The following is a 24517-nucleotide window of genomic DNA, read 5'->3' as shown; positions in this document are numbered from 1 at the left end:
TGCCGAGTACAGCTGTGCAGGTTGGGCACTGCACAAGGGTACCATAATGACATCGTAGACATCACAGATTTATTCCAATACTTTCTGGCAGATGGCCGTCAAATGTCCTGAGGAAGTAGCATCTTTTTATCATTTGCACAAAGGTGCCATATGGGGTAGCAGGGACCATACTGTTTGCTCTGCCTGGGATGTCATCTCCCTCATTCGCCACCAGGCAAGCTCCTAGTCCATCCTTCAAGACCCCCTTCAAATATCCCCTCCTCCAGGAAGGTATCCATGGCAACAGCTCCCCTAGGCTTTCTGCATAGATTAATGGTTAATAACATCAATCAATGCTACTTGTTGACTCAGGAGTCAATACTGCCTGATGGAGATTTCCAGAGCAGGGCATGTGCCATTTGTAGCAGGAGAGATGATTCTAGGTGGAACTTGGACCCAGGATTAAATAACACTAAATCAGATACAAGGAAATAAGCCTCTTTTTACTCTTCTTTGATTAAATCAGGGAGAAACATGTCAGTTTGGGCAAGCGTGTCTTTCAGACCTCTCTCTGACGCTTGCTAATCACCCATTTTGTCAAAGAGCAAGCGGGATGCAGGCTAAAACCTTCAGCAAGCGGTGGTGTCTGCTGAGAATTCAATACTTGGCCTTTTTAAATTGTATTTACTTATATGACTGCTTTCTATCTATACCATATGATGCCTGTTTTCCACATCCTGTAGTGTTATCAAATTTTACTTACAAGTCAGTGCATTTAAGCACACAATATTATTTATTTAAATAAATATATTAAGTAACTAACAAAACAGGTGGTAAGCAGAGAAGGCAAAAATCAGGAGAGTGGTACCTGAAGGAGTAGAATTTGAAAACACAGATTTGTTTAAGAGCGTGGCTCTGGAACCAGACTGCCTGGGTTCAGATTTTGACTTGACACCTGTGTGACCTTGGGCAAGTCACTTTCCCTCTCTGAGCCTCAATGTCCTCACTTTTTAAATAGGAATAATTATATAATACTGGCCTCCTAGAGTAGTCCAAAAGATACACTAAGAGAATGTAAAGAACTTAGCAGTGCTCACTGTTTTGATTATTATTATAATTATCAAGACAGAGGAAGTCACATGCCAGCAATGACAGGGGACCTTGAGGCATCCATCTGTTCACAGACCCAGGAGACATTTTGGCTTCAGGAACTTTTATTTGCATGGGGAAGATGAGCCTCCGGAAGGGTGGGTCACGAGAGAAGAGTGGTGTGTAGACTCACTTGGGGGGCTCAGCGGCCAGCACGGGGAAGCAGCCTTCACGGTGCCACTGTCTGTCACGCAGGCGGCGCACAGCCTGCATCTGTGGCTGGAAGGCTCCCCACTCATTCCAGTGCCGGAAGTCACCAGGCTCCAGGAGGTACTGGTACCCGCGGTAGCCAGGATACTGATAGCCGACCCAGCTGGTAGGAAAGCAAGGACAGCATGGAGATGGCTAGCCTCACTACCTGGCACTTGGACCCCCACCTTGACCAGTCAGTTCTCCATCCATCCATCCATCCCTGCAGTCTGCTCTCCATCCCTCACCTGTGAGGGTTTGGACTTGGGTTCACCGGGGCCTCCTCTGTCCTGGCTTTGCCCCTTCCTGCTGGCTTCCTGCTGGCTTTGGCCAGTGATCTCACCTCTCTGACAGATCTCAGTTTTCTCCTCTAGAAAGTGGGGATGGTCATGGGAGCTGGTTTATTAGGGTGTTTGGGGGCCAAATGGGAAAATGCATCTAAATTACTTACTAAGTGGGTTACATGTACATGGTAGGGAGATTAATACACATCCCACTGAAAGTGGTGACCCAGAGCTCAGAGAACAGGATTAAAGGTAGTGAAGATAGGGCTTGGGGACTGGTTAGCAATGAGGCAGATAAGAAGGGGGAGCTTTGTTTCAAAAAATGGTTTCCTTTGTATGAAAGTGAATTTGCGTGTAGCGGTTGGGATCACACATTCTGGTATCGGATATAATCGGTTCAAATCCTAGCTCTGCCATTTACTAGGTAGATGACTTATCAGAACACCAGCTTGCTATCTATGAAGTGGGCGTGATGACATACCTGCCTCATTGGTGTGTTGTAAAGACTCAATAACTATTCATTGAAGGTAGTTAGTGCAGTGCTTGGTCCACAGTAAGCAATTAATACCAGTTATTATCCATGATTGATTTCTAATTCTGTCCTTGCCTCTGCAGGGAGGGTTTTTCCAGGCCTCTGCCAGAGCCCCTGCCCATCTTTCAAAGTCTGATTTAAGTTCCAGCCTTGCCAGATAAGTCTCGGACCCACCCTCCACTCCAGCACACATACCCCAGTCCCAGAAACCTTCCTTCCTCCTCTGACCTCCTGTGGGGACCATCTCTTACCTATTATTGTCGGACATCATCTCACAGGTGTATTGACATCTCCCTGCTAGACTGAGTAAGGCCCCTGAAGGCAGGAACTGGCCCTTCTTCATCTCTGCCTCCCCCAGTGTGCTGAGCACAGAGCCTGGCTCACAGGCAATGTTTAGTAAATTTCAGATTGCTTGAATGCAGGGATACTGGGTTTCAGGGAAGGAGAAAATAGCAAGAAAAAGGTCAGAGCCCTGACGGTGTTACAGGAGCTCAGAAAGAGTCTGGGGTGGAGAGGTAGACACCTTACATTTGCCTAGAGGAGACCAGGGGTGTCTGGCATGGTTGTTTGGAGGCAGGGGCATCGATAAAGTGACCTCCTTCGGGTATCCGGCCCTTCCCTGTGTTCTCATGGACATGGGGACATGGGGCTCTGTTTTGAAAGCTTCAAATCCTGAGAGCTCAGAGCAGAAGTCCTTCGGAATAAGGAGTCTGCTGAGCCCATTGTATAGATGGCAACACTGAGTCACAGAGAGGGCATGTGGCTCACCCAGGTGCCACAGTGCATCAGTGATGGGGTTAAGGACCTTTCATTACACAGTCTCACCTCTCAGATGTCATTCTACTCATGTCCCTAGAGGCTACAATTTCCCTGAATATTCCCTTTCTCTAGACACATCCAGACTCGTCTACTCACGTCAACTCTGCCCCTTGCACTTAATTATTCCTCCAACCCAAATACAGAGTTAGAAGCCCCTATTCGCTCCATCTTCCCACTTTTTAGAACAACTTGCTAGGTCTGTTTACATTGACATGTAGTTCGTCAACAAATGACTCCACTCCCCAGAGGGATGAAACTCTCTTTGTGGAATCCCAGCCACTGGCACAGAGAGAATTTAGGAGGAGCCGGGGCCTTTCCTGTATGTCTGATGTCACATCCTGTAAGGGAAACGGCGTCCGAATCTGTCTGAGCTTGAAGCAGGGGATGAGGGCCCACAGGAGGGATTCTTACGTTCCGCTGGCGACCTTCACGCTGCCCACGCGGTCACAGAAGCCGTAGACCCAGAGACTGGGCACATCGTCCTCCTGAATCTCCATGGTGTTGCCCTTGAAGTTGGCACCTTCAAACAGGCAGAGCTTGTGCGCCTGGGCATCCTGGGGAAGGAGAGATTGGGTCAGGGCTATGAAGTATGAATGGGGCAAAGAGAAGTGACTTCGCAGGGCCTTCTGGGTGTGGAAAGAGAGAGCAGAGTCTGCTCAGGCCACCATGGGACTCGCCCAGGATTGCAGTTGTCCAGCCTCAAAGCGCCCTCCTCATCTGGGAAAAGGGAGTGTCAGCCTCTACTTCCTGGAGTTAATCCATACAGAGCACTTAGCACGATGTCTGGCATACATACACCAAGTGCTCCAAGCAAATTTATTATTTTTATTATGATGATCAGGGATGCAGAGGCTCAGAGAAGTCAAGGTTCTTGATCAATGTCACACAGCCAGCGAAGGGTAGAACCTTCCAGAGAAGCATTTCATTCTTCCCATCCCATCTTGCACCCTGTTCCCTTCCACTCCCTCTGCTGCAGCCACAGTGGCCCTATTTTAGTTCCTTGGTCCCACCCACTCCATCTTCATTCCAGGAACTCTGCCCTGCCTGTTCCCTGGGAGACTGTTCAAATGGCTGACTCAGTTCCCATCCTTTGCAAGCTGTCTCTCCTGATCACCCCTGACCACTCCCACCCCCTCTTCCCCAACATCAGAGCTCCGGTTTCCTCTTCCCCTCTCCTAGCACACTGCATGGCCCCCGTGCAGCACGTGCAACAGTTGTTTGCCATTACAGATTCATTTTTGTGATGAGGTTTTCAGTAGATACCTCCCACGAGGGCAGGGACCTTGCCTGTCCGAAGCACAGCTGCACACCCAGAGCCTACGACACAGCCTGGCAGAAACACATCAATGTGTTTGTGGTTGAATGAATGACTGTAGGTGGAAGATGGTTGAGATAGAGATCCCTCTAACTTCCCAGGAGAGAGGGCTGGAAAGGAGTCAGGGAACCAGCTGGCAGGGAGTTGGAGCCACTCAGGTATGAGAGAAGATGGGCCACGTTAGGATGGTGGCAGGGATACAGAGGAGGAATTAGACTAGTGGCTCTCAGCCCTGGCTACCCAGAGACTACCTAGGAGGCATGAAAAGATATCAGTGCCTGTGACTTAGCCCCAGAGATGTGGACTTAATTGGTCTGGGGTGGGGTCCAGGCATTGGGAATTTTTTCTTTGTTTTAAAATTTTACTTTTATTAGAGTATAGCTGATTTACAATGTTGTGTTAATTTCAGGTATTCAGTTATACACACATATATTCACTCTTTTTTAGATTCTTTTCTCATATAGGTTATCACAGAATATTGGGTAGAGTTCCCTGTGCTATACAGTAGGTCCCCGTCAGTCATCTATCTTATATGCAGAAGTGTGCATGTGTTCATCCCAAGCTCCTCATTTTTCCCTCCGCCTCGGGGATTTTTTTCTAATAATATATTTTATTTAAGAAAATGTGTCTAAATTATGATGATTTCAATATGTAGCCAACATGGCAATATTAATGAGGTATTTTACATTCTTATTCTCCTTTTTTACTATGTATTCAAAGCCTGGCATGTCTGTTGCACACCTCCATTCAGACTAGCCAAGATTCAAGTGTTTAATACCCATATATGGCTATTATATTGGACAGCAAGGTTCTAGAAGCTACTGGAAATGCCCTAGCTGATCGCTCTTCCAAACAAGGTCCGTTGACATAGACCGCCTTATAAGGACCATTGACGGAGAGATTTCTACGAATTCTTACGAAGAGTCCATTATTAAGGCTGATAAGGTTCTAGAAGCTACTGGAAATGCCCTAGCTGATGGCTCTTCCAAACAAGGTCCGTTGACATAGACCGCCTTATAAGGACCATTGACGGAGAGATTTCTACGAATTCTTACAAAGAGTCCATTATTAAGGCTGATAATTCAGCCTCAATTTGAGAAAAACACTAGGAATGATCGGAATGGATAATGCATTAAGGTACGTTTGGTGATGCCAAAACAGCTGGCTGTGCGCACATGATAGCCTCAAAAGGACATGCATGAAAACTCTTCATGGGGCTTCCCCGGTGGCGCAGTGGTTGAGAGTCCGCCTGCCGATGCAGGGGACGCGGGTTCGTGCCCCGGTCCGGGAGGATCCCACATGCCGCGGAGCGGCTGGGCCCGTGAGCCATGGTCGCTGAGCCTGCATGTCCGGAGCCTGTGCTCCGCAACGGGAGAGGCCACAACAGTGAGAGGCCCGCGTACCGCAAAAAAAAAAAAAACTCTTCACGAAAATTCCCATCTCAGATGGCAAAAGTTGGTTACCATCAGACACTAACATTGGTGAGTGAAGATGTGGCTGGTTCATGAATCATCATCAACATAATTCTAGAAGAAACTTGTGATTGGCTTGGAGATAACTCCACCTATTTTGGCTTTGAGTCTTGAAGTTATGTTACTTACTTTAGTTAAACATTATAAAGGGGCTAATTCAGTATATAGTCTTATCATCAGGATAAGGTGCCTTTCATGGTGCCTTTCTACAATATCCCTCTTTTCAGCTATTACACGAGCTTCAACCTGCATGTCTGATGATTTGGATGGACCTTGGGATTTTTCGAAGCTCCCCAGGAGTGCCTAATGTGCAGTCAGCAATTAGAAACATTCCACAAAGAGAGTCAAGGAAGACAACAACTGAGAGGTTCAGTCCACTCTTGACAGCAGCAGAGAAGGAAAAAACTAGGTTCCATTGGCCCTGGGCTCCTAGTAGGAGCTGGACACACGATGAGTGTATCAGGGATGCCTTATGAATTGTTGAGCACAAGAGCCCTTGCCCTTGGACAACTCAGAGGTCGCTGCGCCTCCCTGCCCACCATTCCTTCTTTATTTTTCTTGCTCACCTGACTCCTTTGCTCTCCTGGCCATCAGACCTCACGCTTGCTCCTGCCCTGCTGCACTAATCCCCCAGGCCCGGTACAGGAGCCACTCACCATCCTGATGGGCCGGAAGGACATGAGCCGGTCGCTGCGGTAGCTGCTGGACCACGTGTCCCATCGTGGGTACTCGCCCTTCTCCAGGATGAACATCTCCCCCCGGAAGTTGGACTGCTCAAAGGCAACCCAGCTGGACATGAGAGAGATGGGGAGGGCGGGGAGAGTCAGGAGGGGCAAAGGCAGAGAGGAGAGGAATCCTTAGCAGAAGCCCCTCCCACCACTTGCCTTCCGATCTTCCCCTTGCAAGGCAGCCCCAAGGCCGGTGGGTTTGATCCCAGGCTATGCCACTGACTGGCTGTGTGACCACAGGAAGTGCTTCACTTCTCTGAGCCTCGGTTTCCTCATCTAATACGCCTATTTTCTTGAAGTTGGTGAAGGATTAAATGAGACAATGTGTGTAATGATACGACCAAAACGTTTCCCCAGATGTAGGATTTACATATAATTTAAGTATTATAAGGACTTGGGAGAAATAACACACAAGAAGACATTTTTTTAAAAAATGGCTTCCAGCTAGGAGAAAGTCTTTGTTGGATACTAATGTGTCTTTAACACTTATTAATCTCTCTTTGTAGCAAAGGAAGAACAGGCCACCAGCCCAGAGCCTTGAGCAGGCTATTATACTGTGTTCATTGTATAAATTTGTTTACGGATACCTTTTACTTATAGCAGATGATATCAGCTGTCCATTTGTAAAAGTGATGCAAAGGTTCTTTTGATATATGTTTACTTGGGTCAAAAAAGGGTCATTTAAAATGAAATATATTAAATAAATAATAGTCCTGGAGGTATGGGGGTAGGGAAAAATTGATACAGGTGCTTGAATCACCTGTATTTTTGGTAAAGACCGGCCTGGCATACAGAAGACAGTAATCGGTATGAGGGCAGTGGGAGGGAAACGATAGTAATATTCACCTCTCAGATACCTATGAGAATTAAATGTGATTGCACATATGCAGGTGTTCAGTTCTCTAAAAGGACTAACTAAGCTTGATGTCAGATGGGGGCTTTCTCAGTGCGGCCTGATTGAGAATGGCAGTGAGCTTGTGTTAGAGGGACCAGGGATTCTGGGGGAGATAAGATGAAACCCATTTCATAGATGAGAAGGCTGAGACTAAGGAGCCTCTCGAACTTTGCCCTCTATGTGTTCAGGAGTTCTGAGGGAACATGAGAGGGCTGAGGGGTCACTGACATTAGTCTTATCTCCCTGGGGGCTGCTGGGACCTTCCTCTACCCAGAAGGAGATGCGGCAGATGGAGGAGGGATGGGCTACCACCACAGACTGAAACAGAATGTGTCCCAGGAGCCTCAAGTCTTGTCTGAGGAATGTGCCAACCCACACTGGAGTGACAGAATTGAAGATGCAGACTGATTCTTCCAGAATAGAGGTGAATCTGCCTCAGTCCTCCCTAGTCTAGAGTAGAGGAGAAGAGGGAGGGAGGGAGGGAGGAAGGAAGGAAGCTAGAAGGAAGGAAGGAAGGAAGGAAGGAAGCAAGGAAGGGAGGGAGGGAGGGAGGGAGGTTAAATGGATAAGTAGATAAGTGGATGGACAGGTGGATGGACAGGTGGATAGAAGGGTAGATGGCTGGATCTATGGATGAGTGTATTGATGGATGGATGCATGATGGAGAATGGATGGATGGAGGGAGGGGTAAATAGAGGGATAAAGAAATGGGTGGAGAATGAATGGACAGATGGATGGATGGGTGGATGGGAAGGGAGCCTTGGAAGGTGGTGCCTTGTAGGAGTTAAGAACATAGACTTTGGAAACAGATGGACCTGAGTTCTAATCCCAGTTCATCATTTATTTTCTGTATGACTTTCGGCAAGTCACTTAAGCTCATTAAGCCTCCGAAAAGGAGAAGAAATGATTGCACCTACCTTGTCAGGAGGTTATGAGAGTTTAAAAGAGAAAGCATAATCAGTAATATCTTTCATGACTAAAGAAGAAGGGAAGCTGCTGGAGATCTGAGCTTATGGAAAGACAGACACTGATGTGGTCCTGCCACCCTGCCACCCTCCCCCAAAACTGTCTTATTCAGGAGTCATAATGCCCAGTGAGGACCTGTTACATGAGTGAGGAATTGTCAATATTTATTTTAGTGCCTTTTCTCATCTCCTACGGTTCATTTGAGTCTTATAAGCAAGGAGAGAGGTAGGGCAGAAATCTGAATTCCCAGATATGGAAACTGAGGCTCAGAGGGGCTAAGTCACTGGTCTAAAGTCACATGATGGTGTCAGGTGTCAGTTGAGGCCTCCTAGGTTTCAGGCAGGCATGCCTCCCCTCCCCATCTATGTGAGGGCACACCTCTCCTCCCCTCCCCCTGCCCACCTCATCCCCTCATTTTTTTTTTTTCCACCTCTGTTTTTCCCATGACTCTGCTGGTCCTGACACAGAGCCAGGGCCCTGGAACACAGGATCTTTTCTCTCCCATCAGGTGCAGTCCCAGAGCACACACCAAAGACCAGCCGCATCTTTGCTTGAGGAGAGATGCTCTGGGTTTGAGTCACAGACAATGAAAAAAGCCTGCAAACCCAAACTGGCCACATCCGGCAGCTTCTGCCCCCAGCTGGGCAGTCTGAGGGTGGGGCTGAGGTTACCAGCCTACCCTGGCCCAGGGTGACTTGGCTAAACTCACAGGGCAACAGGGTGGGTAAATAATCCTCTGCCACCTGCCATGTTTGGGCACCGCCAAAGTGCCAGGCCCATGCTGCGTTATCACCTGCAGACCTTAGAATAATCCAGTGGAGGGTAGTGAGGACCATTACTCTGCCCATTTCAGAGATGAGGAAACTGAGGCTTGGACGCTGAACAAGGCAAACAGGGGAGCTGGGACTCAAACCCAGACCTGCCTGACCTCAAAGCTTATCTCTGCCCTTTGTATGCTGGGTGTACCGGCTGATCACACTCCTTGAGGGCTTTTTTGCTGGAGAGACAAGAGGCAAGGGGGCCCTGTGGGTCTCATCCGGGGGCTGGCCCTGCACCCTGAGCTTAGTGCACAGGGGCTGAAGTTGGTGCAGCCACTATGTCCAAGGGACAATGATTCTTGTATTATATGGGGGTCACTAAGGCCCAGAGAAGCCCAGAGAGTGAGGGGCAGGCTGTGGAGCATGGTGACTAAAGCGCTAGAGATGAAACTGATCAACCTGAGTTGAACCCAGGGTCTACCACTTACCACTAGGTGACTTTGGCCAAGGGACTTAACCTCTCTGAGCCTCGGTTTCCTCATCTGTCAAATGGGAATAAGAATCGCCCCTACCTCATACAGAACTGTAGGATCATCTAGGTAAAGCCCTCAGTCAGTGCCTGGCACGAATGGGTACTCAACAGATGCTTAGTATTACCTTTAAGGCTGCTTGATGCCCAGAAGAGGGGACAGCTAATGGACACCTGGCTCTTTGGCCTCCTCCTGCTATCAGTGATGGGCAGGGTTCCTTCTATAGCAGAAAAAACATCTCTCTAGAGCCCGGAATCATGACTTACTGTCAGTGTGACCTTATGTTAATCAAATCACCTCTCAGAGTCTCGGTTTCCTCACCTGTAAAATGGGAAGGAGAATCATACCTCTCTTTCCTCCCTCTTGGGTTTGAAAGAAGTACTGGAAATAATATACAGTTGGCCCCAGTACCCATGCATCCAACATCTGCGGATACGGAGGTTCGGCTGTACTATGGGGACTTGAGCATCCGAGGATTTTGGTATCCACTGCGTATCCTGGAACCAATCCACCTCGGATACTGAAGGATGACTGTCTCTAATAGCATGGTGATAGGCATGGAGTGGAGCGGGTGGCCAGTAAATGGCAGCTACGGTCGTTTTCTTATTACTTCACTAGGGCTGTGGGAGTGCCCTTCCACTGCCCAACACTCACGGTCCTGAGACGACAATGAGGCTGCGCACTCGGTCGAAGCCGCGGTCTCCCAGGTTCAAGCACTCCCCGGAGAATTCCACCCGCCGGCCCTGGAAGTTCTCCTGCTCAAAGACCACCAGCTGCAGGAGAGAAGCCCCCATGTCAAGGGGGCAGAGTGAGCAGGGAGAGGCTCCAGGTCAAATATGCATTAAGTACCTATGTAAATAAGAGCAGGCTGTGCCCAGATCACACGAGAGCTTGCCATGAGCCAAGATCTGCGAACTTAATATCTGTACCATCTTTAGGAACTGATGGATCTTCCTTCCAGGCCATTATCTGTGCTCTTTCTCCTGTCTGGGATGCCTTCTTCGTCACATATCCCCATCCTGGAGCTCATGTCCCCTGTCCTGTCCTAGGCTAAGATGTCACCTCCTCCAGGAAGCCCTCCCTGATACCCTCTCCCTGGGTGAGCTTGGTTGAGTGCCCCCCCCCCACTGTGCTCATCCCATCAGCAGCACAAGTAACACACTACACAGTCACTGCTGCTTTGCTTCTGGGTATCTCTATGCACCCCTCTCCCCTTTCACTCAACCCTTCCAAAGACCAATGGGGTGGATCCATTTCTTTATCTCCAAGCCCCAGCCCCTGCCACAGAGCTGATGCTCAGGAAACATTCACCAGTCTACCCAACAAACCATAGGGGAGGCCAGAAGCAGGGGCCCCTGTGTAAACGTGGGCTAATCCCCTCCTCTCACTAAGCATCCAATTTTGGTTTTTATCTGTTTGTTGTCCCAAGTTGGGAAAACGCTGCCATTCACTTGGACCGAGGCAAGTGGATGCCTTCTCTTGAGCCTCAGTTTCCAGCTATAAAAGGGAAAGAGGTTCACATACCCTTGACCCAGCCCTTCCACTCCTACACTTATCTGCCCAAGAGAAACTCTTGCAGGTGACGTGGCTGAAAACACCTTGACCAAGCCGTTCACGACAGCAAAGCTACCAATCACCCAGGAGTGACGGTCACACTCTGAAACATCACACAGCAACCAAAACGAATCACCCACAGCAATGCACAACAGTATCAGTGACTATTAGAAATCTCATAGGAAGAAAAAAGAAAAATCCAGAAAGATTACATATGGTACATTTCAGTAAGTTAAAAACAAATAAAACACACATATATACTTTTAAAGGAACAATGCATCAAAGTACATAAAAAAGCAAGCAAGCAGATGACAGACGGGGTGGGGATGGCAGTAGCCTCGCGTAGGGGAGGAAGGAGGTGGGCTCGCGGGACGGTGGGGGGCGGGTAGGCGGCTGGAGAGGTGGGAACGGAGGGGGGCGGGAACACTTTGAAGTTAGATTGAGGATGTTTACCAAGTCCTGGCTTTTCACACAAGTGGTGGGTTTGCTGGTGCGTGTTGTATTATTAAAAATTAAATTGAAATTAACCATTAAATAAGCGACTACATAAATAAAATCTGGCCAGGGGTGGACTGCATGACAGCCTGTCATGAACCAAGGGTGGTGAAATGACCCAGTTCTGTGCACCCGAGGTTGAAACCCAACCCAACCCAATCCGAAGGGACCGGATGCCTCGCTTTCCAGGAGCCCTTTCAGCTTGACCGACCACTTGGAACACTTTTCAAGAGGGTCTGAGGCCGGCCTTCTGCCCTGGAGGACCTCCTGGGACAGCCGTTTCCTGCTGCTAAGCCAGCCCGCTTTCTCTCCTTCTCCATCTGTTTCTTGCATGCGACAAACTGTAAGCAGGTGCAAGCCGGTTGCGCAGACTGGCGGGGAGGGGAGCGGAGGAGGGGGAGGAAGAGGGAGGGGAGGGGTAAGGGGAGGAGGGAGAGGAAGCGCGGGGTGGAGCCCAGCCACCCCGCCCCCAGGTCCTCACCTTGTAGCTCCCGGGAGGCAGGTCCCCTTTGGCAGCGGGCACCCGCTGGGCTGGGGCCTGGGCGGGGCCGGAGCCTGGGGCTGAGCCCTTCCCATCAGTCCCTGGGTTCACCGCAGCTGTTGCCGAGGCCTTGGCCGCTGGCTGAGACATGGTTCCCAGCTGCAAAAGTCTGTAAAGAACCCTTCGGCCTGGGTTCAGTCAGGGGTGGCGCCCCCAAGCTGCCTCCCTGGCTCTCATCCCCCATCACCCTGTGTGCTCAGGCTTCTCTGAATTCATCTAGTCTTTCTCCTTCTAAAACAGAAGCCTGAATGTTTTCTGTCCCCATCTCCCTTTGCCGTCAAGGATTTCCTGTCTGGGGACCACTCATCCCTGTTATGCTTTTCTCCAGGCCTCAGACCCTGCCGGTACCTCCACCAAGCCGTGTCCTCGCTGTCCCCCTGCTGTGTCCTTCCTCTGCCCCCCCGGAGTCACTTATCATGCTTCTCACCACTTATCATGCTTCTTGGCTTGGACAACCTCAACTTGCCTCAGCAGATTCATAACAAGAAGTCCCGTTTGGGAAAGCCTAAGGGAGGCCAGGCTCTGTTACAGTCATGAATGAACACATCTGTCCCTCACTGTGACCTCTTATCTCCTCTGAGCAATCTGAGGCGGGTGGGGGTGGTGGGATGACCTGCCCAAGGCCACATAGCTACTAAGTGGTAGGACTCCAATTTCAGGGCAAGCACCCAGCAACTGGGCTTTGCCATTTACTTATTGGGATTGATTCACCCTTCCATCCCCCGCACCTGGCTCAGCGCCTGGCCCACAGTAGATGCTCAATTAACATCTGTTCAGAGATTGCATGAATGCATGTTCCTCTCTCTTTTCCCAGTCAAACTGCTGCCTCTGGTACTGCCTGGGAATGGGTGTGTGGGTGCAGACACAGGCCTGGGACTGGGGCATAAAGGAGGCTCCAGGAGGACGTGTTTGGCCCATGGCAGGGTTCTAAAAGGAGGCTGTGGCTGTGTAGGCGTTGGGTGGAGAGGACTTTGGTCAATTCCAGTGGTTCCTCATTACTTTGGGGTCATGGATGCCTTTGAGTGTTTGAAGAACGCCTTGTCCTTGTCCCCAGGGAAAAAAATGCCCCCTTTAATTTTGGAGACAATTTCCAGGGGGCTCCAGGACCCCCTGAGGGCGCAGATCATCAAGACCCTCTGGCAGTGGATTCCTGAACACTTTCTGTAAGAAAGAGCTGGTTGGGGCAAGCAGATCCCTCCCTGCGTCTCCCCCTGAGAAAGACTGCGGTGACTCTGGGGTGCTCTGCCCACGATGGGCAAGGCCACACATCTGGGCCACATCTGTGGCTTCCAGGCGCTTGCTTACCCCCACCCTGACCCCGGCCAAGTCAGTCTATGAATCAACACTCCCCTCGTATGGTAGCTGGGCTCCTTGCTTTCTGGACATGTGCTCATCCCGTCAACATTCTCTCTCTCCTCTCCCCCCCACCCCCGCCCCCTCCCTTCCCCTCCCCCCCTCTTGCTGCCTTCCTGTTTATTTCTGTTTTTACTTCTCTCTCTGCCTATGCCTCTGTCTCTGTTTCTCTCCCCAGTATCTTGCTCCCTTTATGCCTCTGCATCTCTCTCTCTCTCTGTTCTTTGTCTTTCTTCTCCTTTTCCTCCCTCCCTCTCCTCCTCTCTCTGCCTGTCTCTATTTTTATCTTTTCTCTCTCTCTTTCTCTCTCTCTCTGCCTTTCTCCTGATTACCCCATCTCCCTGACTCTTTTCTGTCCCTGATCTCTCTGCCTCCCCCTCTCTCTGCCTCTGTTCTGTCCCCTCCCCTCCCCTGGGGCTTTTAGCTGCGGTGGGTCCCCTCTTACCTGGGGCCCTGCTACTTCCTGCTGGAGGGCAGGCAGGAGGGCAGGCTGGTGCAGTGGGTGACAAGGGGCCGACCCCCCATTTTATAGTCTGGCAGACACCAGACCCTGTGGTCTGTGGCACAAAGGGGGAGCTGGCTCAGCAGGCCCCAGGCAGAGAGTCAGGGGCCTCAGAGGCCTGACCCTGTCGGGTTCCTGCAAAGGGCAGCACTTCCCATTGTGAGTCCGGCAGGCACAGCAGAAACCCTGGCCAGTAGCCACATCGCTTCGCCTCTGCCCAGCCCCTGCCCGGGTGCCGCTCTCACAAACCCCAGCCGGGGCTGGGCCCACAGGGTCCCCGCTGGCTGCCAATCCTGGGGCAGGGAAAAGCGGAGCCCCCAGAAGGTAGGGGACCTGGGTTTGAGTCCAGGCTCAGCCACTCTGCACTGTGTGGCATTTGGCAAGTCTCTATCCCTCAGGGCCTCCGTGTCTGCAGTTATCAGTGGCGCAGGTGTCCCTGTGGGGTGCTGCACAGGAAAGAAGGGGCCGTGAGTAGCGCTAAATGCATCACTGCCGCCTCTGGTCAGGTCCCAGGACAACCCACCTTATTTGGCACTTTCATTGTACCCATTTGGCAGATGACCAAAACTAGGGTCCAGAGAGGTCAGAGTCAGGAACTGGCCAGGGTAAGGGGGAGCTAGGGAAACCAGGTTGCGAGGGAGACAGATTGGGAGAAGTGGAGAGCGACAGAGAAAGAGAGATGATGGAGATGGACCTACAGAGGGGCAGATGGACGGTGATGGGGAGAGAGACAGACAGAGAGAGACGGACGTCAGGTTGAGGCCCAGGTAGAACAATGGACTTCAACAAGGTCACACAGGGCGAACTCATAGTAGAGCCAGGGCTGGAGGGACCCAGGGGCGCTGCTGGGCCAGACCAGCCTGCAGTCTGACTCCCCGGCCCCAGGTGGGGGGAGGCGGGGAGAGGGGATTCTGCATAGGTTTTTGCTTCTTCTATGGGGGTCCAGGAGCCCAGATTCCCCGCGGAGCCCAGCTGCGCCTGGAGGTCACTGTGGCCTGGGGCCAGCTCTGCCTTGTGCCCTTCCACCCCCGCCTCACTTCCTGGCCTCCCCCTCAGCCTTTCATCCTGGGCCAAGGCCTGGGAGGGGGCCAGCGACCGCAGGATGGGGCAGCCACTGTAATGGGGGCCAAGATGCCTGTGGTAGGGGCCACCCACTGGTCTGGGTTTCAGGGTCAAGATGTCTGGGGCAGTTCCATGATCCCTGTGGTAATGGGCTGCCAGCCAACCAGTGAGGGCAGAGGTAGGGGGTGCACGGCCCCATGCTGGATGGCTCCACTGGGAGCATCTGACTGACTTGGCTCCTATAATCCTGATTATGATGGTGGGGACTCTGAGACCAATCCTCTTTGCAGATGAGGAAACCGAGGCAAGTCCCTTTCCCCTCTCTCAGCCTGTTTCCTCATCTGTAAAATGGAATTAGGACTCATATCTTTTTTTTTTAAGTTTTTTTTTTTGATGTGGACCATTTTTTTTAAAGTCTTTATTGAATTTGTTACAATATTGCTTCTGTTTTATTTATTTATTTATTTATTTTGGTTTTTGGCCACGAGGCATGTGGGATCTTAGTTCCCCAATCAGGGATCGAACCCACACCCCCTGCATTGGAAGGCGAAGTCTGAACCTCGGGACCACCAGGGAAGTCCCAGCCACATCCTTTTAACTCCTGAACCCAAGCTCTTAAAAACGACGCCCTCCTGTATTTAAGGGTAATCACGTTCCCCAGCTTTAGTGAAATATAAATGACACACAACATAGTGTAAGTGTAAGGTGTGCCACATGTTGATCTGATACATTTGCAAATTGCAAAATGATTGCTACCTCCATCCCATCACATAGTTACTATTTACTTTGTTGTTGGGAAACATGTAAGATCTGCTCTCTAAGCAACATTCAAGTATACGATACGTATTAGCTGTAATCACCATGTTGTACGTTAGGTCCCCAAACTTGTTATTCTTATAACTGGAAGTTTATACCCTTTGAGCACCATCTCCCTGTTTCCCCCACCTCCTAGCCCCTGGCAGCCACCATTTTACTCTCCACTTCTCTGATTTTGTCTTTTTAAGATGCCATATGTAAGTGAAATCATACAGTATTTGTCTTTCTCTGTCCGATTTATTTCACTTAGCACAATGCCCTCAAGGTCTATCCATGCTGTCGCAAATGGCAGGATGTCCTTCTTTTTCAAGGTTGAATAATATTCCATTATATCTATATACCACCTCTTCTTTATCCACTCATCCGTTGATGGATAATTAGGTTGTTTTCACTTCTTGACTATTGTGAATAATGCTGTAACAAATATGGGAGTGCAGATGTGTCCATAGTAATTTTTTTTTATTAGGAATGATGATGACAATGATGATGGAGACACATGACGAATGTTATGTCCCAGGCAAAGTTCCGGAACAGCAAGTGCTGTTCATGTGTAATTCACACTTACCCTCACAATACCCCTATCTCTTAGGTTAAACCCAATTTACTTTGTTATACCCATTTTACATATGTGGAAACTGAGGCTCAGAGAGATTAAGTAACATACTCAAGGTTACCGAGCCAACAAGAGTGGGACACAACCCTGAGCAGTCTGGCTACAGAGCCTACATTCTTAGCCTTTAATCTTCATGGCAAACTAATATTAAAGTTATGCTTTTTTTTTTTTTTTTTTTTTTTTTGCGGTATGCAGGCCTCCTACTGTTGTGGCCTCTCCCATTGCAGAGCACAGGCTCCGGACGCGCAGGTTCAGCAGCCATGGCTCACTCTGCGGCATGTGGGATCTTCCCGGACCGGGCCACGAACCCGTGTACCCTGCATTGGCAGGCGGATTCTCAACCACTGCGCCACCAGGGAAGCCCTAAAGTTATGCGTTTGATAGGGCTACCTTTAACCCTCTCAGGAGGGAACTAATATTGCCATTTTAGATGCCATGAGCTGACCTAGGACATCCTCCAGGTCACCCAGAGCGATCTGGTTTCCAGCCATGCTCTTTCCCATGCTGTGAAAGCCCCCTCTTAGGCCAACTCAGAGGGTGGGAGTGTGGGGAGAGGGCGCGCAAAGCGAATTCTACAAACCCTGGATATTCAGCAGGTGTGGTACAGTTTGCAAAGCATGTTCACACCCACCAGCTCCTTCATTCTGCCCACAGAGCCCTCTGGACTCCTCTCTGAGCTTTGTGGGCCCTGGAGGCCCTGGCCCAGCCACCTTTCCTGCCTGTGTCCCTCTGCTCTCCTTCAGGGTCCCTGAACTCCAGCACCATCAGGCCACCAGCCCCATATTCCTACCTCTACAGCTTTGCCCAGCAAAAGCATTTCCTTCCATCTCACTTTGTACAAATCCTCCTCACCCTTCAGAGCCTAGTTTCAATGCCACCTCCACCATGAAGCCTACCCTGATTGCTCCCACTGGAAGAGGAAGGGACCTGGGAGGGGGAAACGTATAGGCATTTGTTGAATGTCTGTTCCAGGCATGTTACATAATCTCACACCAGTCCTGTGATATAGTTTATTCTTGTCCCATTTTCCAGGAAGAAATAGGGGAAACGACCTGCCCCAGGTCACACAGCTAGGAAGGACGAGGTTTTTAGACTCTGTGTCTACCGCTTGTTATCCTTCTCCAGTCAGGAGTCCCATGGAGCTGATTAAGGCGGACCTTCCTCCTCTTGCCTTCTTCATGGGTAATCCCTGAGTGGGAGCAACCTGACCTTTCCCTCCCAGCCGAAGCCAATGCTGCTGACACCTCTCTATTGGAGTTCCAGCCAGGGCTGGCTTTTGTTCCCGTTGCTCGCTTGCTGAGTCAGGGCTCTGTCCCCCAGGGGCCCTCTCTCCTCCCTGCCTATAAGAGCCTGACCTCTGCTGGTGCCAGGTCTGGCATGTTCTCTGGGTCCATCTCGGTAAGTCCCAGGCTCGGAGAAGGAGTGGGATCTGAGCTCTGGGTGAGCATCCTGGGGGGGAGGGGAGCCCAGGTCCCCAATCCTGGGGACATCACTGTGCCATCCTGAATGCCATCCTCATCCTAACCGAGGCATCCTAACTAGGACCCAGACATCAAGACCAGTACCTGCAACCCCCATTTAAAACCAGAATTACTCCTGCAATCCTGTTGCCTCAGCTTCCACTATTAGAGTTCCCTTTTTGGGTCAGATGCTGTCTTTGGGAGGCTATCTTAAGCTGAGCACCTTGGTTCTTGCCTGGGGTGAAACATCCGCCCACCAGCAGCTACAGAAAATTTCCCATAGTGAGCAGATAAAACAATACAGAGCAGGGCTTAGAGGAATGGGACCCAGAATGGGTACATTCTGAGATAGCGGTAGGATGGAAGCAAAGCAGACGGTATTGGTCACAGATGGAAAGGGTAGGAGAGGGACAGGCCGAAGCCACACTTTGCCCCCAACCGCAGGCACATCTGGACCCCATCTGGAGCCCAATCAGCCCAAACTAGACTTCAGCCTCAAGGAGGGGAGCAGAGTCAGGGCAGAAGCGTATCACGTTCTCCTCTTGTGTAGGAAACAAGCAACATGTCTCTGCAGTGCACCAAGTCAGCGGGACACTGGAAGGTAGGAAGAGGCATGGGAAGGGGGCGATGTCTGGGAAGTGGGAGGGCACAGGTCGAACCCAGATCCTGGGGACCACCGCCCCCACCTTCATTGAATCCCCACCTCACCCCTGGCGGGCGGTAATGAGGGCCCATTTCACAGAGGATGCAGTCAAGGCTCCAAGAGGGAGAGGGTCTTGCCCAAGTTCACACACTGGGGTCTTGATTTGAACTTGTGTCTTATGGTCCCAAATTCAACCGTCTCTCTGGCAGAGGTGGCAAACTGGTAATGGCACATAGTCTCTGGGCATGATTTCTTTGACTTCCTCTGTGTTAAAAAAGAGAAGAAAAAAAAAAACCCAACCTTTGAGTTTGTCATCAGCCTTTGAAAACATGGAAGGTCCACAGAAAAGTCAGATATAGGGGTTGTCTTGGGAAATTTAACAGTTGGTTGCATTATCATGTGGCAACAGTAGGTGGCGCTGAGCAGATGCCACCCACTTCCACAGGGCCTATGCTCCTGGGTCCTCAGCCCTCACGCTCCTTTCCTGGCCCCTAGAGGCATGTGAGTTTGCAATCCCTGCTTTACCTGATCTGCCCCACCCTGAGTCCTGGGGTGAAGCCCTAACCGCTCACGGGACTCTGATGCGCGTCTCCACCTTTTCTCTCCGGCATAGATCGTGGTGTGGGATGAGGAGGGCTTCCAAGGCCGGCGGCATGAGTTCACAGCTGAGTGCCCCAGTGTGCTGGAGCTTGGTTTTGAGACTGTGCGATCTTTGAAAGTGCTGAGTGGAGCGTGAGTCCAGGGGGATTGGAATCGGGGTGGGGGAGACAGGAGGTGATCTAGAGAGGGGTGCTGGGACTTTTAGATGTTCTAGGTGTTATCTTCCCAGGCTCTAACTGTACCGGTGTGCCTTCCTTGGGTCTGAGATGCTGGGGAGTGTGCAGCATGGCAGTGTAAGGTCGCGCAGGTTGTGCACTGCTCAAATGTAAGGGGCACCATTCACACAGAGCCTTCCCACTGGATGAGGCAGCCCTGCGGGGGCAGACCTTTAAAACCCAGTGTTGCATCTGAAATGTCCCTCTTAGGCACAAATCAAAAGCCAATATCACTCACCAAAAGTAGAAGGTAACTATAACTAAATATAGTAAAAAAAAAAAATAATAATACTAGCATTCTGTAATTGAACATTGTTGCCTGACTGAGGCTCTGAGCATGAGATATGTTTTGTTAAGAGAGAGAGAGAGCGAGTCATGAGATGGCCAAGGCTTAAGTCAGCATGTGGTCAAGCCTCATCTACATGGCCTAGAGGGACACGTGCAAGAGTGCCAGCTACCTGCACGGAGCCGGTCCCCTACCTACAGTATGCACAGCGAGGCAGTGGGCTACTAGGTCTAGATTGGACGCCTCCATGTCAACAGGCTGGATGTTTGGGGCCGGGTAGTTCTGTGCTGGGGGCTGTCCTGTGCCTTGGAGGACGTTTAGCAGCATCCCTGGCCTCTACTCACTAAACGCCAGCGGCAAAACCCTCTGCTCCCTCCTCCCGGCACGAGGACCAAAAATGCCTGCAGACATTGTTACATGCCTCCTTGGGGGACAGAGTCACCCCTGCGTGACAACCACTGGTCTAGAACTCGGGGTGGGGGCCTCGTAACCTCTTGCACTCTCCGCCCGCTGTCCGCAGGTGGGTGGGCTTTGAGCACGCCGGTTTCCAAGGGCAGCAGTATGTGCTGGAGCGGGGTGAGTACCCGTCCTGGGACGCCTGGAGTGGCAACACGTCCTACCCCGCCGAGAGGCTCACCTCCTTCCGGCCCGTGGCCTGCGCTGTGAGTCCTGCCGCTGCCTGAGCCCCTCCAGTGGGGGTTTGGGAACCAGATGTCCCAGAGTTCAAATTCTCATGTCACTGCTTCAAGTTGTGTGAGGTGGCAGTCCCTCCCCTGGGCCTCAGTCTCTTCATCTTGAAATGGGGCCATAGTACCTATGTTGTGGGGTAAAAGGATGTACGTATAGCATCTGGACAGAGCCCTCCACAAACGTTCTGCCCATTGCAACTTTGGTTATAATATGAGCTCCTCCGTGTTCTGTGTCCTTCTTTTCATGACTGAGGGACAGTGGGAGAGTCTGGGTGCCAGAGGTGGCAGGGCAAGTGAGGAAGAAGCGTTCTCTTTCTTGTTCCTAATTCATTATCAGTGTTCTTGATTTTATATTTTTGCTACTGTTTACAGAATATGGGTGGAGGTGGGCATTATTACTTCCATCTTCCAGATGAAAACACTGAGGCTTGGAAAGGTGTACTTTTTTTTCCTTCAAAAACAACTTTTATGGATTTTAAACCACACGGCACACGTTTATCACTTAAGGTTCAGGGGAAAACCTGATATGGCCGAATAAGAAAATAAAAGTCATTTATACCCACACCTCTGAGACAAAAGCTCACTGTTATCAGTGCTGGAGATTTCCTTGGTCTTATATGCTACCCACAGATTATATCCGCAGTGTTGATATCAGTATCTATGTCTAGATCTGTATAGCCATCTATATCTATATATCTATACACGCGTATCACTCAGTTATAAAAGTTGAATCATAACGAACCTAAAGTTTGGAAACCAGCTTTTCTCCCTCTGCAAGTATATCACAATCACTGTCCCAGATGATTAAATCTCACCTGTGGCATCATTTTCCATAGCGCCTTAGTATATCATTTGGTGAATGTTCATTTGTTTCACAAACGGCCCAGGCGTTGTGCCAATGCGGGGACTCGGAAGGACTCTCACAGATGCAATCCCTACCTTTACCCAGTTTACAACTTCTGGTTTCATTTCGTTCTCAAAACAATCCTGAAAAGCAGATGTGGTTAGTTTCATTTTAGAGATGCGGAAACAGGCTCAGAAATGCTGTGTGACGTGTTTTTGTTTTTTTTTTTAAAATAAATTTATTTATTTATTTTTGGTTGCGTTGGGTCTTTGTCGCTGCGCGCGGGCTTTCCCTAGTTGCGGCGAACGGGGGCTGCTCTTCGTTGCGGTGCGCGGGCTTCTCATTGCGGTGGCTTCTCTTGTTGCAGACCACGGGCTCTAGGCGCGCGGGCTTCAGTAGTTGTGGCACGCGGGCTCAGTAGTTGTGGCTCGCGGGCTCTAGAGCGCAGGCTCAGTAGTTGTGGCGCACGGGCTTAGTTGCTCCGCGGCATGTGGGATCCTCCCGGACCAGGGCTCGAACCCATGTCCCCTGAATTGGCAGGAGGATTCTTAACCACTGCACCACCAGAGAAGTCCCCATACTTTTTTTCTTTAGATGATTAAGCTTAGTCAGCTGCTAAGTGGAGAGTCAGGATTTGAACCCAGATCTCCACACCCTTCTCTTAACCCTAGTGCAATATCCCAGTGTACCTGATCCTCTGTTATCGGACATTCAGGTTGTTTTTTCTCTTCCCTTCCCCCTTCCCTTCCCTCCCCTGCCCCCTCCTGTTATCAACAAGGCTTCTTTTCTCCTTGATTATCTTCTTTGTGTAAATTTCTGAAACAGGAATTTCTGGAAGGACAAGCAGTACACCTCTTGTAAGGTTTCTGGTGCCTGTTGCCTTACTGTCCTTCCAGAAAGTTTCAAGGAAGGCTGATTTTGGAGACAAGAACAGGGGTGTAGGGGCCAGCAGAGGCTCCTGGGTTTCCGACTGAGGACCTGATGCTCTGACTCTGTTCCCTGTACCTGCAGAACCACCGCGAGTCGAGGCTGACCATCTTTGAGCAAGAGAACTTCCTGGGCAAGAAAGGAGAGCTGAGTGATGACTACCCCTCCCTCCAGGCCATGGGCTGGGATGGCAATGAAGTGGGCTCCTTCCATGTCAACTCGGGGGCGTAAGTGGATGCAAGGCTCTGCTTGGCAGGGACAGAGAGGATGTTGAGAAGGATGGGGACACCTCCTGTGAAAACTATGCTGGGGACTTTGGGGATCTGATGCCCACATTCCAGAGGAAGATACTGAGGCACAGGGAGCTATCAGGCAAAATTTCTGGGATTGCAAGTAGTGGACACCCAGATCACACTGATATTGAGCTCAAAGGTTATTTATTGGCCCCTATAACTAGCTTCAGGCACAGCTGGATCCAGCTGCGACAGTAGGGATCTGTCTTTCTCCCCCTCTTGCTCTGCCTGCCTCAGTGTGGCTGTATTCTTAGGCAAGTTCCTCTCATGTGAAGATAAGATGGCAGCTTCATCCTTATATTCCAGCCAGCCCCAGTGATTCCACGAAAGGGTCCAGGAAAGGCTCTCATTGGTCCAGCTTGGGTCACAGGTTCAACTCTAAACCAATCACCATGCCCACAGGAATGGGGTGCTCCGGTTGGCTAGACCTGGTCACGTGCTTATTGCTAGAGTGAGGATTTTCCCACGTTGACTGAGGCGGGTGGATGTGACAGGGTCTGTCACCAGAAGAGGAGAGGATGGATGCCCAGGAGTAAACAAACAGATGTGGGTTAAGCAACTTGCTCCAACAGCAAGTTATCCAACAGCAGGTAGGTAACTGAATCCAGCTTCAAGCCCAGGACTCACTGACCCTTCCCACCCTTTTCACCCAGGGGATGGCTGAGGTGTGAGATCCTCGGTTATATAGGATATGAGAGTCACCTTCTGAGGTACCCCTTGGCTCCTGGCTGGCAGGGGCAAAGGTGGGAGGTAGGGTTACTTTATTTTTTTAGTTTTCTCGGGAAGCACCAGAGGATCTTGTTTCAGAGTAGGATGGACCTCTTGTGATTCTTGAGTCCACTTCCCTCTTACAGAAAGGGAAAGGGAAGCTCAGAAAAGGAGACACCAATCCTTATCTAGTCCTGAAAAACGCAGGGGTCGATGAATTGAAAGAATAGCCTTTTCCTTGGAGGTACCCCTGAATAAGGCAGGAGGGGGAAAAAATAAGACTCCCCACTTCGTTCTCCCTCCATCCATCCCTCTGTCCTTTCCTTCCTTCCTTCCTCCCTCCCTCCCTTTCTTCATCAAATATTTATTGAGCTCCTCTGTGCTGGGTATCATGTTAGGCACTAGATAATGATGAATCAGCACACATACCCCTACACCCAGGAGCTTCCTGTTGGCAGAGGAACCTGACATTTTTACAAATCATCTGTTAATTACCTAATTACATGAGTGCTACAAAGGTTCAATAGGGGACTGTCAGACCGCCCTGATGAAGTGATGAATGAGCTGAGACCTGAAGGATAAATCCAACTTAACCAGGCAAAGAAGGGTTGGAATGGTGTTACTGGCAGAGGGAACAGCGTGATCAAAAGGACCCAGTGGTGGGGAGAGCAGGGCACATTCTGGGCAGGAATGCCAGGGAAGGAAGTCCAGGATGGCTGGCGTGTGTTTGCAGCATGGGGTCCCCTTGTCCCTGTCTTAATCACTATGCTGGTGCCTCTTCAGGGTAACAGTCTGCCTCTTCCCTTTTCCAGCTGGGTTGGCTCCCAGTTTCCTGGCTACCGAGGTTTTCAGTATGTGCTGGAGTGTGATCACCACTCAGGCGACTACAAGCATTTCCGGGAGTGGGGCTCTCATGCCCAGACCTTCCAGGTGCAGAGCATCCGAAGGATCCAGCAGTGAGCAGGGGGTCCAGCGCTGAGCAGTGAACATGTGCTTGTCTGGAACAGAGGAGCTTTGGAGGCTGTTCCATGCTCTCTCCTCTGCCTCCCCCTGTAACCCGTACGACCCCAGCACCCATGTGGGCAAGTCCATGCACAGTCAGCACGAAAAACTAAAAGTAATTAAAAAAAAAAAAGTCTAGGGTTAGCCTGTGGTTTTCAATTTTATTAATCCCTTCAAAGAACCAACTTTTAGCTTTGTTGATTCTTCTCTATCATTTGTGTTTTATTTTACTGAGCTTTGCTCTCATCCTTAACATTTCCTTTCTTCTATTTACTTTGGGTTTACTTTATTCTTCTTT

At 50.3% G+C, this 24517-nt stretch overlaps 2 protein-coding genes across 3 annotated transcripts; one reads left to right on the top strand and one right to left on the bottom strand.

Annotated features, from left to right (window-relative positions):
* Positions 1-821: 821 nt before the first annotated feature.
* CRYBB1 (crystallin beta B1) lies at positions 822-12556 on the bottom strand. The gene is made up of 5 exons (XM_030860690.3): positions 12147-12556; positions 10271-10389; positions 6396-6528; positions 3364-3506; positions 822-1441 (listed from the first exon to the last, which is right to left on the bottom strand). Exons 1-5 carry the CDS (start codon positions 12294-12296, stop codon positions 1258-1260), a joined length of 729 nt encoding a protein of 242 aa, XP_030716550.1. The 5' UTR covers positions 12297-12556; the 3' UTR covers positions 822-1257.
* CRYBA4 (crystallin beta A4) lies at positions 11663-24314 on the top strand. Of its 2 annotated transcripts, none has more exons than XM_030860696.2 (6): positions 11663-12008; positions 18563-18613; positions 19269-19387; positions 20277-20418; positions 22301-22443; positions 24030-24314. In XM_030860696.2, the coding sequence occupies exons 1-6, from the start codon at positions 11997-11999 to the stop codon at positions 24175-24177; spliced, it is 615 nt and encodes a 204-aa protein (XP_030716556.1). In that variant the 5' UTR covers positions 11663-11996; the 3' UTR covers positions 24178-24314. The 2 variants fall into 2 exon arrangements, with proteins under 2 accessions (XP_030716556.1, XP_060166370.1); XM_060310387.1 differs by lacking the exon at positions 11663-12008 and adding an exon at positions 17709-17950.
* The last annotated feature ends 203 nt before the right edge of the window (positions 24315-24517 follow it).

Source organism: Globicephala melas, chromosome 13 (assembly GCF_963455315.2).
Source record: "Globicephala melas chromosome 13, mGloMel1.2, whole genome shotgun sequence".
In the NCBI taxonomy this organism is placed as follows: domain Eukaryota; kingdom Metazoa; phylum Chordata; class Mammalia; order Artiodactyla; family Delphinidae; genus Globicephala; species Globicephala melas.
Note: the sequence above shows the minus strand (reverse complement) of the source record. Positions and strands in the feature narration are given on the sequence as shown.